The 14,960-nt window shown below is 41.7% G+C and overlaps 1 protein-coding gene across 1 annotated transcript in view; it reads right to left on the reverse strand.

The window, feature by feature from the left end:
• The window catches only part of LOC104409273 (ubiquitin-conjugating enzyme E2 E1-like), a gene marked incomplete at its 3' end in the record, with an annotated part of 34,376 nt that extends 19,782 nt beyond the window's left edge, over positions 1-14,594 (reverse strand). The window contains exons 1-2 of the mRNA XM_010019100.1: positions 14,443-14,594; positions 12,339-12,389 (exon numbers count right to left, since the gene is read on the reverse strand). Of these exons, the coding sequence (XP_010017402.1) occupies positions 12,339-12,389; positions 14,443-14,594 (203 nt within the window). The remainder of the gene's footprint in view (positions 1-12,338; positions 12,390-14,442) is intronic.
• Positions 14,595-14,960: the final 366 nt, after the last annotated feature.

Raw genomic sequence — 14,960 nt, forward strand, 5'->3', positions numbered from 1 at the left:
GACTCATGATCCACATACTTAAGCAATTTAAAAAATAAATAGATCTATATACACATACAGTAGGTGAGCTGATCACTGCTTCTTTATTTGCAAGTAAATTAACAGAACAAGAATGGTTTTGTCTGTTCATTCTTTGATTCCTCAAAAACATTTTCTTTCTGGCAACAGGACAACCTTGCCTCTTCAGTCCCCTGTAGGCATGGGCTGCAGACTTTGACAGATGTAATGGCTTACTGCTGAAGGATCAGTGCAGCCATCAGGAAAGAGAAGGGACCAGAACCTGCTCAGCTCAGCAGGATAAGGAAACAGAAGACACTAACACTGTTCCTCACAACACTGTGACGGTTTGCAGGAGAAGGCCCAGCTTCCATGGGCTGGAACAGGCACATTAGCTCTCTTGCAGAACTTACACCACACTGTGACTTGGGACACATTAGACTGTAATCAAGAGCATGCCTAGGAGAGAAGTACAGAGAGAGCTGAGAATCGGTGCAAGACTGGCAGGTTTACTGCTGGAAAGGGATCTGGCAAAATGCATTCTTTTCCCCGTGTTGTTCTCTGTTTTTTAGGGTCACATCTAACCCCACCCTATATTTTCGCTCTTTCCTAGTGTGTCACAGATCAGCCACCAACTCTAGGTCCATCCCTTTTTACCCCATTCATGCCGAATTGATGAAGACTGCTGCAAATTGAGCAAACTTCACTACATAACAGACAAGCCTCCTTCCCAGATCCAGTCCCTGATCGACACTCCTTCCTTGTGTCTCTTTAAGTCAAGCTGTGAACCACTAATAAATCCCATCCAGCTGTTCAGCCATGACAGAGGTCACAGCACATCCCCACTTACCCTCAGCCCTTTACTCTGCTGCTACAGTTTATGGCCGGACCCTGTCAATTCACTGCACCCCCACCGCAAAGTGTTACCATACTGGGGCTCCACTATCCAATCCCTATTTTTCAGTCTTTCCCAGTTATTAAATATGTTCTAAATGGCTAGTTCTGTGTTACTTAGCACTGAAGTGAAAAAAGCACCTGAACAATTGCAATGCTAAATTATCCGTCTGAACTTTCATCTCCTCTTAAGCAACTCTACTATGAAAAGCAAAGCAAAAATCCTTGTAAAGAAACATAGAAAGTACAGCTTGCACCATCTATGAGCTAGAAAATTTGCATCTTCTGTGGAAAAAACAATGTGCAAGACATACCTGATACATTACAAAACCTCCAATGTAACACAATATTTCTAGTCATTAGGAGTACACACACTGAATACCAAGTACTTTAAATTTGAATGTCTCAGCACATGTAATAGCTCTGCAATTTGACTAATATTTCTCTAACAAATAGCTACAGTCCTGCTAGTTACTGAGGTGGAAGGTGAAGTAGGAGCACAAAGACAGCAAAAAGAGAGATTAGCTGTTGGACACCATTATTATTTCTCTGCTACTATCCAGGAAGAAAAAAGCCTCAAACTAATATATCTCAAAACACATTATCCTATTACAATGTAGTAGTACCACAAAGTAACAGCTGAGATAACCTTGATGTGCATAAAACTGGAAAATAACCAAATCACATATTCAAGATAATACAATAGCTGCTGAATAAAACAACTCACTTATTTACCTCAGATAAGGAAAAAGAAATGCAATGCGCCAACATAAGCAGAACTTCATTTTTTGGGGGGAAAGGGGGAGAGGGAGACACCTACAAGCCCAAGGACTAAACCTACTTTATTATTAAGGAACATTTAAACATTGCTGGGAATTTACATACCACTTTGCAAACACAGACAAAAATGAAAGAAGTCCTTTGCCCTGAAAATTTTATAGTCTAAATTCAGCAACACAAACACATTAAGGTTAACTCTTCACAAAAGCAAGGAGAAGTGGCTGAGTGACAGGAAACAAGGGCTTGCTTTAAATGGCAAAGCATAAAAAGAGAGGAAAGAACAGTTCCATAAAGGGCAGAAGTTGAACATTTAATGTGGCTAAAAGCAACGTCAAGTGGAACAAGGAAACAGAAAAGAGACTGAAGTTAGTGGTCTGGAAAGACGGACAACAGGGTAGGGGAGGGAGGTCATTTTGTGGGTACTCCTCCTAGAATTTTAAAAGACCATTTGGGGTCATCTAATTCAGTGGCCTATTCCTGGCAGTGGTAAAAGCAGGTAATCCTCAGAATAATGACTGTGGCCACTGTCTGCAATCCATTTCCCTTGTTACTCCCACAGCACCCACAGCCACTAGATTAGGGGTGCTATAGGGTACACTCCTGACTTTCCTCTTTGTTTATGGACCTGTTGCCCACGAATTTGTCAAACCCATCTCTGAGAGGTATCTTTGCTGATACTGCCTCCACAGCCTCCTGTGGGAACAGCTTCCAGAACTCTGCTGCCGACTGGGTAGAAGACTTGATCTGTTCTAAAATGATCTCTTAACAGTTTCAGTAAATATCTCTGTTTCTAGCATTACGGAATTTACTGAATAATGACTCTTGCCATGCTTCTCTTCCAGTAGCTACAAAAGCAAAGTGTGCTCCTTTGGGAGATGCAGGTTCACAGGACCTCCAATAAACTAAATTTGCAACTTCCTGTCTTAATACTAGTCTACTTCATTGGGATTGTCTGGGTTCCAAGTGATTTGGGCGCTTTCCTACTCTTCTTGCCTGCTTACTTGTTTCTCTCTCCCCCTTCTGCCCTCTCCCTCTGCCCTTCTCTCCCTCTGAACCTTTCTTGCTATCACTCCCCCAACTTTCTTCTCCCGCTCCTCACATCTTGCTCATGTGCTTTGAGGAGGACAATCCATGGCTTAAGAGCCACATGTGGCTCATGCAGTGGTCCAAGGAGGCCTGCAAAGATACAGTTGGGCACTGTGTTACGTGTATTCTTCAAGGTATAGTAGGTTGTCCCTTCCTAATTTACAGAGCATTTTGAACAGTGTAAGATTGTGTAAGCTCATTGACTTTATTGCTATATGAGTATTTGGCCTCCCAGGTAGGGGTGTAATACAAGCATCATAGCAAAAACTATTACTGCAGCTTGCATGCTTGCCTGTTTTAAAAATCCAGTCATGCCCAAGAAGAGGTTGGCCCATGGATGGTTGTCCCCACTCATGCAAGAGGAGGATGCCCCATCTCTTCTGCTCCTTATAGAAAACAGTAAGGAAATGGAGCTAACTTGCTGGAGCAGAAAAAGAATCAATCTGTTTCTGCTTCCACTTTCACTGCAACTGTTTCAGCCAGCACTGCAAAATTGCTTCAGCCACCCTGATGGGCCATCTCTCTCTGCTGTCCCTTAGAGTCACCATTAACACCTTGCACAATCTTGCTCTCCATAGGAACCTAACACCCTTCTGCCTCAAGTGGTTTTATGTCCTTTTCTGTTCCTCACCTGCTATTTACTCATTCTCTCAGTCTTACCAATACCTGCAATCTGATTAACCTCATAAGGGGAGGGGATGGAAAAATCAGAAAAATGCTATTCTAAAGAAAGTATTCAATTTTCAGTAGAGATTTCAGTCCAGGGATGCAACTAAAAGACAAGCAGCGGGGCAGCTGAAGGCCTGACACTAGTTACATTCAAAACCTAGATCTCCTAGGTCACTACTGTCACTACTATGTATCTTCTTGCCTGATTTCCTAGATCACGAGGGTGCTGTCAAAGTTCAATCTGAAGTAGGAAGGGAAATATCACCACAACTTTAATGCAATGCAGAACTCCAGTCAGATTCATTATTTTTTGAGATTTTATTCAGCACAGCTATTTAAAGCCTTCAGTCTCTTTTCCCCCTCTCCCTCAGCCCTCCAAGCATAAGTGGACATAAATACTTTTATCAGAAGTCAGACGACTTCAAAATAGAATGAGATTCTCAAATTAAGAACTGCTCAATCAAAATCAAAACTAGACTTATTCTTATCAATAAGCAACTTAGAAGGAAGTCAAGGAGCACACCAACTATAAATGTTTCCATGCATCACCTAATTTATCTTCTCTAAAAAGGTTACCAAGGCATTCAGGAAATAACTTGCAAATATAGTATTACAACAATCAGCTTGATTGATCAGAAACTTCTGCTGAAATGACCTTTTGTGGTATACTACAGTATTGATATAATTGCTTTAAAATTATATTACAACTGTGTGCATTTTAGCAATCTTTCAAAGCCATCTGCAAAAAAGTCACTGCTTTAATTACTTACGCTGCACTTTCACCCCCGTTTGTAGGCCACTTCTCAGAGCAGTCTATACTTGTTCACAATATGAAACAACACACTGAAATGTTCTAGAAGTTGTCCACTCGAAAATTTCAAACAGATCTGTAAGAGTTATCACCTAAATTAGCACCTTAAAATTTCAGTGAAGATATTTAAACTGCACATAAAACCTTTGAGATGGTTACCCTGATGGGCTTCCTTGTATAACAGCCACTATTGCCCTGAAGCTTTGGTGTTGTCTCCAAAATCTCTGACAAAGTTCTTAGTCTATACCAGAAGTATTTTATTTCTTTCCATCAATTCACCTATTGGAAAAGACATCTTCTATTTCAGAATTAACTTTTAATGTTTGGGGGTCTTTTTACTCCTGTGTGCAACTCTCTGTAGGATCCCAGGCATCAAAATAAAAAAGACACACAGACCCAAGAACCATCTCCTGAATCCTCCTTAACAGGCACTGGAATCAGCTCACTGGCAAAAATCTATTGCTCAGATACCCACAGTGGAAAAACTATTAAATATTAGCAGCAAACCTGCTCCAGGAAGCACTTCTAGTCCACAGCATTTACTTTTGCCTTTTGGATTCTCAGTACCAGTTCAAGATTCTCTGTGCTTCCAGCAAGTCCAGCAGCTCCAGAGGAAAAGATGAGAAATCTCTTACACAACCATTTACACCAATATAAAGAAAGCACAAAGTACATCTGCTAACATGCTGATCTGATTTGGTTTATGCTCACTTTTGACTATAAAAGTTAAAGCCCCTGGAGGAATCGAGACCTGAGTTCTGCATTGAAGGATGCCGAGAGGGACTCTTCATCGGGGACTGTAGCAATAGGACAACGGGTGATGGGTTTAAACTTAAAACAGGGGAAGTTCAGGTCACATATAAGGAAGAAGTTCTTTAGTGTGAGGGTAGTGAGGCACTGGAACTGGTTGCCTAAAGAAGTGGTGAATGCTCCATCCCTGGCAGTGTTCCATTCTCCTGGTAATGTCAATTAGTCCCTCACACACAGAAAATACACATTAAATGCACTGTAGTAACCATTACACTTTCCACAAAAGCCTTGGAAGACCAATTGCATGTTGCTGAAATTTGCAAACTGTCAAGAGAAACAAGAAAACCCGTCTGAATTCCAGAGTGTACAGTGTTTATTTTGACAGTTGTAGTTTATTTATAGTACTTGACAATACATGTTCTCTAGTTCGTCTTTTAAAATAATGAAGTATTTAGGCCTCCACTGTTAAGCCTCAGAGGCAGAAATAAGTTTACACTTATTTCATTCAAATAAATCTACAGATTGGCAAGATTCTACTACAATGACTAAATTACATCATTAATTTCACTTAAAGCACTCTTTGGTGGAGAAAGCATAGCCCTTAACTTTGTACATGGTGTGCAAGTCTGCACAGATGTGCAATGATCTCTTACACCGTTCAAATAAAATGATCTCGTCTTTTTGTTTAGTACATTAAATACTTTCAGAAAGGTGCTGTATGGAAGGATGGTCTTTTGTGTACAGCTACAGAAGGCTGCAGGCAGAAGCTGCTGAAGTTTCACCATGCATAAACTCATCAATAAACTTAATCCACCTATAAAACTTGTACCAGTGCAGGTGAGCTCTGTCTTCATTCCCAGCACAACCCCCTTTGACAGTGCGGCCAAAGTTAACATCTTGTCAGGCTGCATCTTACCAGCTCTCAAAACCAAGCCTTTCTTCAGAAACCACAAAGCTCTCAGTCACTAGCAACCCTCCCTTGCTGAAGTGCTCAAACACAAAACCATCCCCTATCAGTTTCTCAATCCTCTAGACTAGCCAGTTCTCTGTGGATAATTTTGTCTTCGTATAAAACGACAAGATAGATTTAAGCCCTTACAGTATAAATAGTCCACACACATTGTTTCCCATTTATGTCTATAAAGTAGCACACACATATCACGAATATTTCTTAAAACAAAACCAGACACATAACCCACTGCTATAGACATATCCGATATAAAAATCTAGACAAGCAGAGCTGGAATACAACGGAAACAAAACCAAACCAAAGACTGCAAAACCAAGAGGAAATATTAGAATTTATCAGATAAAACACATATGCAGCATCATAAACACAGTTGCACAGTGCCCTCCAAGGGCAGCAAAGCTGAAAGTCAAATAATAAAATTAAATGGTATACAAGAGAGTGTGCACAGAAGGGATTTCTATCCTCTTTGTTCTTAGCCATGATACAATTTCACAGCCGCTCTCAAGATTCATCGTTCTGATGTTTGGCATGCAAGAGCACAGAATGCAGTTCATTTGGGAATTACTGAGCCAGGATGCGCCAAACAAAATCTACCATGGCACCAGCCAGCTCCTGCCACAGCGTCCGAGCAGCCTAGCCATCAAAACACTTCTGATTTTTAAAGGGGGCTAATAAATAAAACCAGGAATATCTTCACAAAGGCAAATTCCTGTAATATTAACTAACAAATCCACAGTAAAGCAGCTGTTCCTGTGCAGCTATTGTCCGAGTACATTAGGCAGAGGACTTCGCCTGCAGGAGCTGCTACCTGCACATACTTCAAATTCACCGAGTGTGGAAATGGTATTATTTTTATGTTTGCAAGCCAGACCATCCACAGCTGTGGAGGATCTCTAAATTAGTTAATACGCCGTTTCAAAAGGAAGAGTTATTACTCCAGGGACCATGTGCCAAACAAAGCGGGGAGGAAAAACCCGCTGCTAGTTTATATGACAAAAGGTATTTTTCAACTAAACACAGCACTAATTATGAAGGTCCCTCCTATCCTATGGCTGGAAACTTCTCACAGAAAACATTCCCATTTCAGAACAACAAGGGGCTGTTGGGGGGGGAAGAAGTGCTAAATCACTTCTGTAAGCTGATAGTTTTCATTAAGCATGATCTCTATTTGTTATTTCTACAATGAAGTAAAACCAGCATATGTCATTCTTTACCTAATAATTTAAGTGTGCACATTAAAAAAGTCATGCCAAAATTAAGCTTTTTAATCACAAAATACAAGACCAGAAAGTTTATGCTAGAATATGGCTATGTTCAGGAAGGACTATTCCAAGCATGAAAATAATAAAAGCAACACTTATATTACAGCTTAACAGTGACAATCCATCCTTAGATAATACACTACTTTTAAAAGCAAAAGCACTTAAAGCCTTATTGGAGTTGGAGACAGGGAGAAAATACATTTGCAAAAAATTGCAAGGCCTATAAAAACAAATGTAAGCAAAACAAATGCCAGACCATGGTATGTAGATGACAGGTATTAATTATAATATGAAGCTATTGAGTTCAAAACTGCCTTTGAGACACACGTTTTCCATACACTTCTCTCTAGCCAAGAAATCTTGATTCCACATTGCAAAGTTTTGAAAACCATTAATATTCCACACATTATAATGGAGAGCACTTCTCCCCACCATCTACACCAAGACATATTATCTATTGAGTGCTGACAGTTAACGTTCACAAGACTCTTGGGGAGATCTGGTCTTTATTCTGTGAATTTACAGAAAACGGGCTGAAGGAGCCAGGAAACTCAACTGTATTTTATTATTATTTAAATAATGAATTTGTGACAGCATTTTACGCTGAAGCAATGCTAAGCCTTGCAGGCAATGCCTCCTTCAGTAAAGGTTTGACAATTATTTTTGTTTAAATAACAGCCGGTCTTGTCTATCTGGACTTAAATGAGCCATGTGGAGACAAACGTGTTTCAGTTTGGGTAAGAAAGATTAAAACCCATTAATTATAGTTAATATACAGTTTGGTCCCTCTACACAAATGGGAAAAATAACATAAATTACCATGCTTACACACAGTCAATACCAGACACCCAATAAAGCACAGATTCAAAGCCCTACTTTATAATGCAACCAATGAGCACAGTTCCAGCAGAAGAGCTCAGCTGCAAGTTAGCCTGAAACAAAGGAGATTTACATTCATTTCTCCACTTTGCCACAGACTTCCTGTGTGACCTTGGACAACTCAGTTTTTGTCTGCTGCAACTCCCTATCCCTAAAAGGGGAAAACGTTTATTTCGTAACCTCACAGCAATAAGCAGATTTATTATCAGGAGATGCTTAGATAGAGAGATCAAATTAATGACAAAGAGAATAAACAGTACGTAAGGCTTTAGTTAACTTCTGTTAAAGCTTTGGTAACTTTGTCACAGTGACACAAATGAAGTTTTGGCACAATACTTACAAGTGTTATCTACAAAGATCAGGTCTGCCTATGTAGAAAGATGGAACTGTATTTTGACATCTGCAGACAGTCATGGATGCAGACTCCCATGACCCAAAGCAAAGACATAACATACGCTTCCATCATCAATATACACAGAAGACCAAAAGTCCAAAGTCTCTAAGTACCTTTCTGAGTTATAAAACAAGTGTTATAACTTTCTGATTTAATACACAGTAGGAAAAAAAAAATCACCAGGTACTCTCTTAAAAGATTTAAGACACTTTAGGTCCAAACAATTATACTCCAATTCATATTAACCACTAACCACCTTCTGAACTTGAAAGCCACATTTAACTTTCATAACCCAGTATTAATATCAGAAGTCAAATCATCTTGTGGACAAGAAATTAAAAAGCTCTAGAATGCAAGCCTACCAAAAATGATAAAGAGGAATAAAACCAGAAGTGGGCAAATGCCACACATGCACTGTACTAGGACCATTTATGAGGATAGCACTGCTTCCATCAGGAACCCATAAATCTCTGACACGTATTAAAAGTATCTTTTCAGAGAACATCTTCATGTCCAAAAATCTGTTTTTTGAATGCAGGCCAAATGCAGACTGTTTCCATGCACATAGTCTGCACCTCTGTACAAGTAACTGTACTAGCCTGCATAAAAGCAAATCACAGCCGGGAAGGGAGACATGAAGGGCAAAGGGACTACAACTGATGATGAAGCAGTCAATGAGGGATGAGCACAGGTAAGCACTTGAGGGACAGAAATAAGCTATGGAAAACCAGAAGCAGGGAAACTACTGAGGGGAGAGGAAGTTCTGGGATAAACTTCCCTTCATATTACCCACATATGTGTAAAACCCACACAGCTGTTCAATCACAGGGTGCTGGGTGTGCTTGGTGTTTGGGTTTTGGGGTTGGGGGTTTTTGTTAGACAGATGATCTGTGGGTTACACACATGAAAACATGGTCACTACACGCTACAAAAATTAAAATGAAACTAAATTGGTTTTAAACTGTTTTATTTGAAATACCAAATGGTTGTCATTATTTGTAATTGCATCTTAAATGTGCTGGTTTATAAGAAGAAAAATAAAACATTTTTTATTAAAAATCATTTACAACCTAAAGCTTTTTCTTGGAAAAAAAAAAAAATATATGCAGAGCTGCCCTAAGATGTGTTCAATATCTTGAATTCCCATTACTGCTTTAAGATTAGAAGAACCACTGCACTCTGCAACAAGGCAAAAAATTAAAGCACAGCCAAAAGTGAACTGCTATCAAACACTGGGCACAGCACAGAACAGGGGAAAATACGAAGATGGTGGTGATGGATGTAAGAACAAATGCCCAGTAGGAAAAAAGAATATGACAAGATAACTCAGGATACAGTTTCAGACACACATTTTCAAATCTAACTTCTGAGACTTTGGCAAACCTAATGCTGACAGGAGAACAGGTAGTACCTGGTATCATATATAGCTCCCCGAATATATAAGTTTTGAGATGCGTCTTGCAGAAGAGAGCGAGATGCTCAAAAGTAGAGGGCTGCCCTTAAGTGACACCTAAAAAAGGCCTGTAGAGGCACAAAGGCAGCAGAGATGAGGGGCCGGGGGTCAAAGGAAAGGCAAGGATAAGCAAAGTCATGAGGGCAGGAAACTGAAACTAAATAAAAATAAAAGCAGTGACACTGTTCGTAGGCTTCCCTACAGCAAATTTTGGCAACCGTCAAATATCACACAGCAACCAGAGTTACTTAATCTCCTCACACACACAAATTGACTATTTCTATTTCTTTTTCCACAAAAGGTGGAAATGCAACAGCTGAAACTCAGTGTTGTGGCAATCAGCACCTGCCTACCCTTTTACAAAGCAGCTGCTACAGAAGCACACTCCCAGTACTTCACTGTGCCATTGGAGCCTCCTTAGCCATAAGCAGAGCTGCTCTCCTTCACTCTCAGCACTGTCTTTACTGAAGTAGGATGACTTCACCCCAAGATGAACAATACCAAAACTCCTCTGGTCACACACACACACAAATCCCTCCACTCATGTTTTCCTACCTATCAACATATTAAGAGACAGAAACAATTACACCAGTTTCATGTATTATCTGCAAGGGTTGCCAGCCTTCACTGTCACTCATTTGAAGGTCCTAAGGAATACAGAATACTTGTAATTGCATTATGGGCGAAGATTAATCATCATTATTTGTACTGTGAACTAATTTTTACCACTAGAAATATTTATAAATATTTCTATTTACTATGTGGGCCTTTAAGTGCATTATCCTCAGTGGTCTATGTAATTAAAAAAAGAAAAGTCAAAACCACATTCTGTTTTGACAGGTGGTCTGCTAGCTCATCTTTACCTGTGGATGATGCCAATTGAAACAAGGACAAATTAGGGTTCTAATACAATTTAAACAATCCTTCAGATGAAAACTGCAACCTGACGTATGCATATACTACCACAACTTTTGTGAAGTTCAGACTGCAGCCCCAGCACCTTTATCATTCAGTTATCTAGAGAGCAAGCCACAGTGCCTTTCCAAGCTGTGCTTCTGGGTTTCTTTCCCATGAAAATCAGGTTATGGTGTGAGGAGGAGGGGAAAGCATGTGGACTTCATCCTGACACAAAGCCAGGATGCAGACAAGACAGACACCTCCAGCCCAGAAGCTGGAAGTTCCTGTAATATTCAGGTAGTCATTACTGTCGCTAAACCAATATTGTCACAGCTAAAGATTTCAGAGCTCATCAGTTATCTTCCAAACAGCACTAAAATCCCCATATCAGCCTAGACCTCCACTCACATGCCTCATCCCATCCCTCCTTTCAATAACTATGATCCCTGGGACTCGTACCAAAAGAATGGCCCTGGACCTGTCAAGCTAATTCTTGTGCTAATTCCTCCCTGCAGGCTAGCAGCAGCAAAATCTTCAATAAAAAGGTTATTGTGCATTTCTGGTGAAAACTCAATACTAAAAAGACCAACTTTAATAGTTCTTTATAAACAGCTTTTTCTCTGATTTCTGCTATTACCAACATCAAAAGGCCTCAAACCTCAGCCACAGCAAGAAGACAGGAACAGAGTGGTGCTTTGGCAACTACAGCAAGCACAGACCAGACCAGACCGAAAGCCACTTTCCTCTTGAATGAGCAAGCACAGCCAAAGATATTACACTAGTACTGTCTCCTCTCCAAATGCAAAAAGGCTCAGGCCACCATGCAGTGAACGAAATCAACCTGCTATGTGTTCGAAACAAACAGTACAAGCTTCTAAAACATAGCTAAAACAAGCTACTCCATAAAGGGCAGCAGAATAACCCTGCTTTTTATTTCATCACCTAACAAGTGTGCTCCTGTAGGGCACCCACTGAGTGATGAATTCACACTTCTCTTCCACTGTAAGTTACTGTTCACAACAGAACACTCTGAGCTAAAAAGCTCGTAGCATTTTACTATTCTCTTGTTCCTTGGCAGGACTCTTATTTATATAAGATTAGTGCAGCCAGGCATTAGATGTATAAACCAGAAAAAAAACAAACAAGCAGAAAGTTTTCACACTCTTCTTCATAGGGGAGTTTCAGAAATGTACACACAATACAATGTAACGGATTAAAATGAAACTGTTAAAAAAAGCAACAAAACAAACAAACAAGCAAGCCACAAACCAAAACAATCCCCAAAACAAACAGAAAACTTGCATCAAAACACATATAATCTCTGAAGGACATCCCCCCTACACCTGGAAACTAATGTCATCCAGGCATTCACAAGAGTACAGTCAGCCACCTAAACAGCCATTCCTCTGCTCTATCCAGAGCCTCTGAGGACAGTTACAACACACTTCAGCCCCTCACCTTCCCCCACCCTCCTCACGTAAGGAATCGACACCAACCTGCAGTTGGGGGGTGGATCTAAGGTGATGTCAGCCAATTCCTTCTGAATCCTGTGGCAATAAAAGCGAGAAGGAACAAAGGTAAGTCACTGTGTGGGACAGCAGTTAACACATACACCTTACACACATATTGTCACCATGTGTTTGCAACACTACGTGAGAGAGAGGCGCTCTCAGCTGCAGCCTCCCACCAGCCCAAGCACACTAAGCTGGACAGGCACCCTGTTAGAGAGACTGGCAGAAAAGCACACAGGCACAGAGCACTCAACCCAGACAGGTGCACTCTTGTGTGCTCCGGTAAGGATGCCAACCACACAGGGGCAGTGGAAAAAACTGTCTGCTTCCCTCTGCCAACCAGCCCGTAAATGAGGGAAAGCCTCTGCAAATGTGATGCAGCAAGTGTTAGGAGGAAACAGCAGTTTGAAAAGGAATTCTGTCTTGCTGGAGTGAGAGAAACAGTCATTGCCAAATGGGCTCCTCCTTCTCCCCCCTCAGCTTCCCATCACCACCCCAAGAAAAAACACCAGCCCCAAGGGAGCGAATAACTGCACCATTCCCAAGGACACTCTAAGGAAGGTGAATATCTGCTTCCGAGGCTCCTGCACATTCCTGCCTCCTTAAATTCTCCCCTCTCTTCAGCCTCAAAAACCACACAACATCCCTGGGTCCCCTCCCTCAGGACTCCAGACGCTCCTTCTCTTCGCCATGTTCAGACAACACCCTGTCCTCTCTGCCCAGACTATTCTGGGCTCACACTGCTTTTGCCACAAAACGCCCAACCAGCTATCATCCCCTTCCCTGGAGTCCCATTACTGTCACTCAGGCTTCCCCTCCAGATTTCCCCACCCAGTACTCAATCTGCCTCCCTTCTCCTTTAAGCTCAGCCAGCTTCTTTTGCCTCGTACATGAGAACCACAGCCTTTGTCATATTAGGCAGTTTAAAACCTTCTTTTTAAAACAGTTAAGGGCACGACATGTAAACAGTGCTTGCCACGACCTATGTCAAGTTTGCCATGGGAAGCTGCTGAGTGGAGATCTGGAATAACCAAACTGCCTAAATTCTGCAAAGCCACAGAGAACTTAGTTGCAATGACAGGACATTTGCATAAACCCCCTGTCACTTTTGACACTTACAAATACACCCTTTCTGTGCTGCCTGGCGAAACTGTTCAGTGAGGCAGGTTATTGTTCTTACTGAAGCACTGCAAGTTTGCTTGAAAACTTCCATTTGTCAGTTTAGCTCCCTGGAGCAAGACGGTGCTGAACCAGGTGAAACACACAATAAACAGGAAAGGGTAACAATTTAGATTTTAAAACTAAGTGGCTCCAAGAGTCTGTCCAGGTGAAGAAATCTGACTGATGTAGCTGTTCTGAAACTACTATTCTATGCAGGCATCCCTCCCCCATGTACACATTATTCTGGACTACTTTAGAGCAGAATGTCCACAAGCGGACCTGCTGTGGATTATTTATTCTAGTCAACATCCAACCATACACAGAAAATTCACTATAAGTGATGATCAGACAGCAAAACAGTAATATCTGGTGGAAAATATCTGGGGCTATCTCACACCACTAGCATTCGAGTGCACTCCCCCACAGCAAGCAAACTCAAAACTCTTCACAAACATCAATTAATCCCCAAAGCAGCAAAAAGCCACTCTAGATCAATCCCAACCTACAGAGAGGGAAACTGATGGTGAAACGCAATGCCTTGCTCAGGACCACATAGCTTCCAGCAGCAGAGAAGGATTTAAGGTCCTACACGCCAATCTTACACCATCCCTATAAGTGATGCCAACAAGGAAAAAGGAAAAGACAGGGAAGTAACTGAGGGAGAGAATAACAGCCTGGAGGAAGAAAAGGCAGGAGAATATTTGGGATGAAAGAGGAAAAAGCAGGAAGAAAGAGCAGTGAAGTTGGGCAGACACTTGCTGCACCGAGTCGCTGAAAAAAGTGAGACAATGGCAGCTTCATGTGGAAAGGCTGAGGGCTGGAGATGAGGAATGGGAGCAGCAAGGGAGCAGTGGGGGAACAGAGCAAAATAAAAGAAGGAAAGAAAGAAGATGCAGCAAATCAGTAAGAAAACCGACTGCAGCCTCACCTCTTGGCACTGGTAGATAGCAGCTTAGAGTTTTTACTCATGCTGACTTTGCTTTCCTTCTTCTTAGGCGTGCTTGTCTCTTTCTCTGTCTGTTGGTTGGAGGATGAAGATGAGGAGGAGCTGGTGCTGGCCCTCGAATCGTCATCCGACATAGCGACCCCCCCACCACACACCCCAACCTGGAGAGGAGACACCATGGGGCGTGGGGAACAAACAGTGAACACAAACACACAGAGAAAGGCTGCTGACAATCTCGCTCTGTGTTTGGGCCATGCTCCTTTTAAAGGGTCCTTGTGTCTCCCTCTCCTCTTCAGGCCCCCCCAGTAGAAGCAGCAGGAGCAGTAGCCTCCCCTGCACTAGTAACGCCGAGGAGCAGGGGAAAAGCGACTTTTAAAGCTTCCTCTCAGAAAGCATGTGCGAAACGAGAGAAGAGACTGGAAGGAGGACGACTGTGAGGATCAGGGAAGCTCAACGCAATTCCTTCTAATCTCCCCCAAACTGCACACACAAGAGGAGCC

This window comes from Nestor notabilis, unplaced genomic scaffold (genome assembly GCF_000696875.1).
Source record: "Nestor notabilis isolate BGI_N333 unplaced genomic scaffold, ASM69687v1 scaffold17627, whole genome shotgun sequence".
Classification (NCBI taxonomy): domain Eukaryota; kingdom Metazoa; phylum Chordata; class Aves; order Psittaciformes; family Psittacidae; genus Nestor; species Nestor notabilis.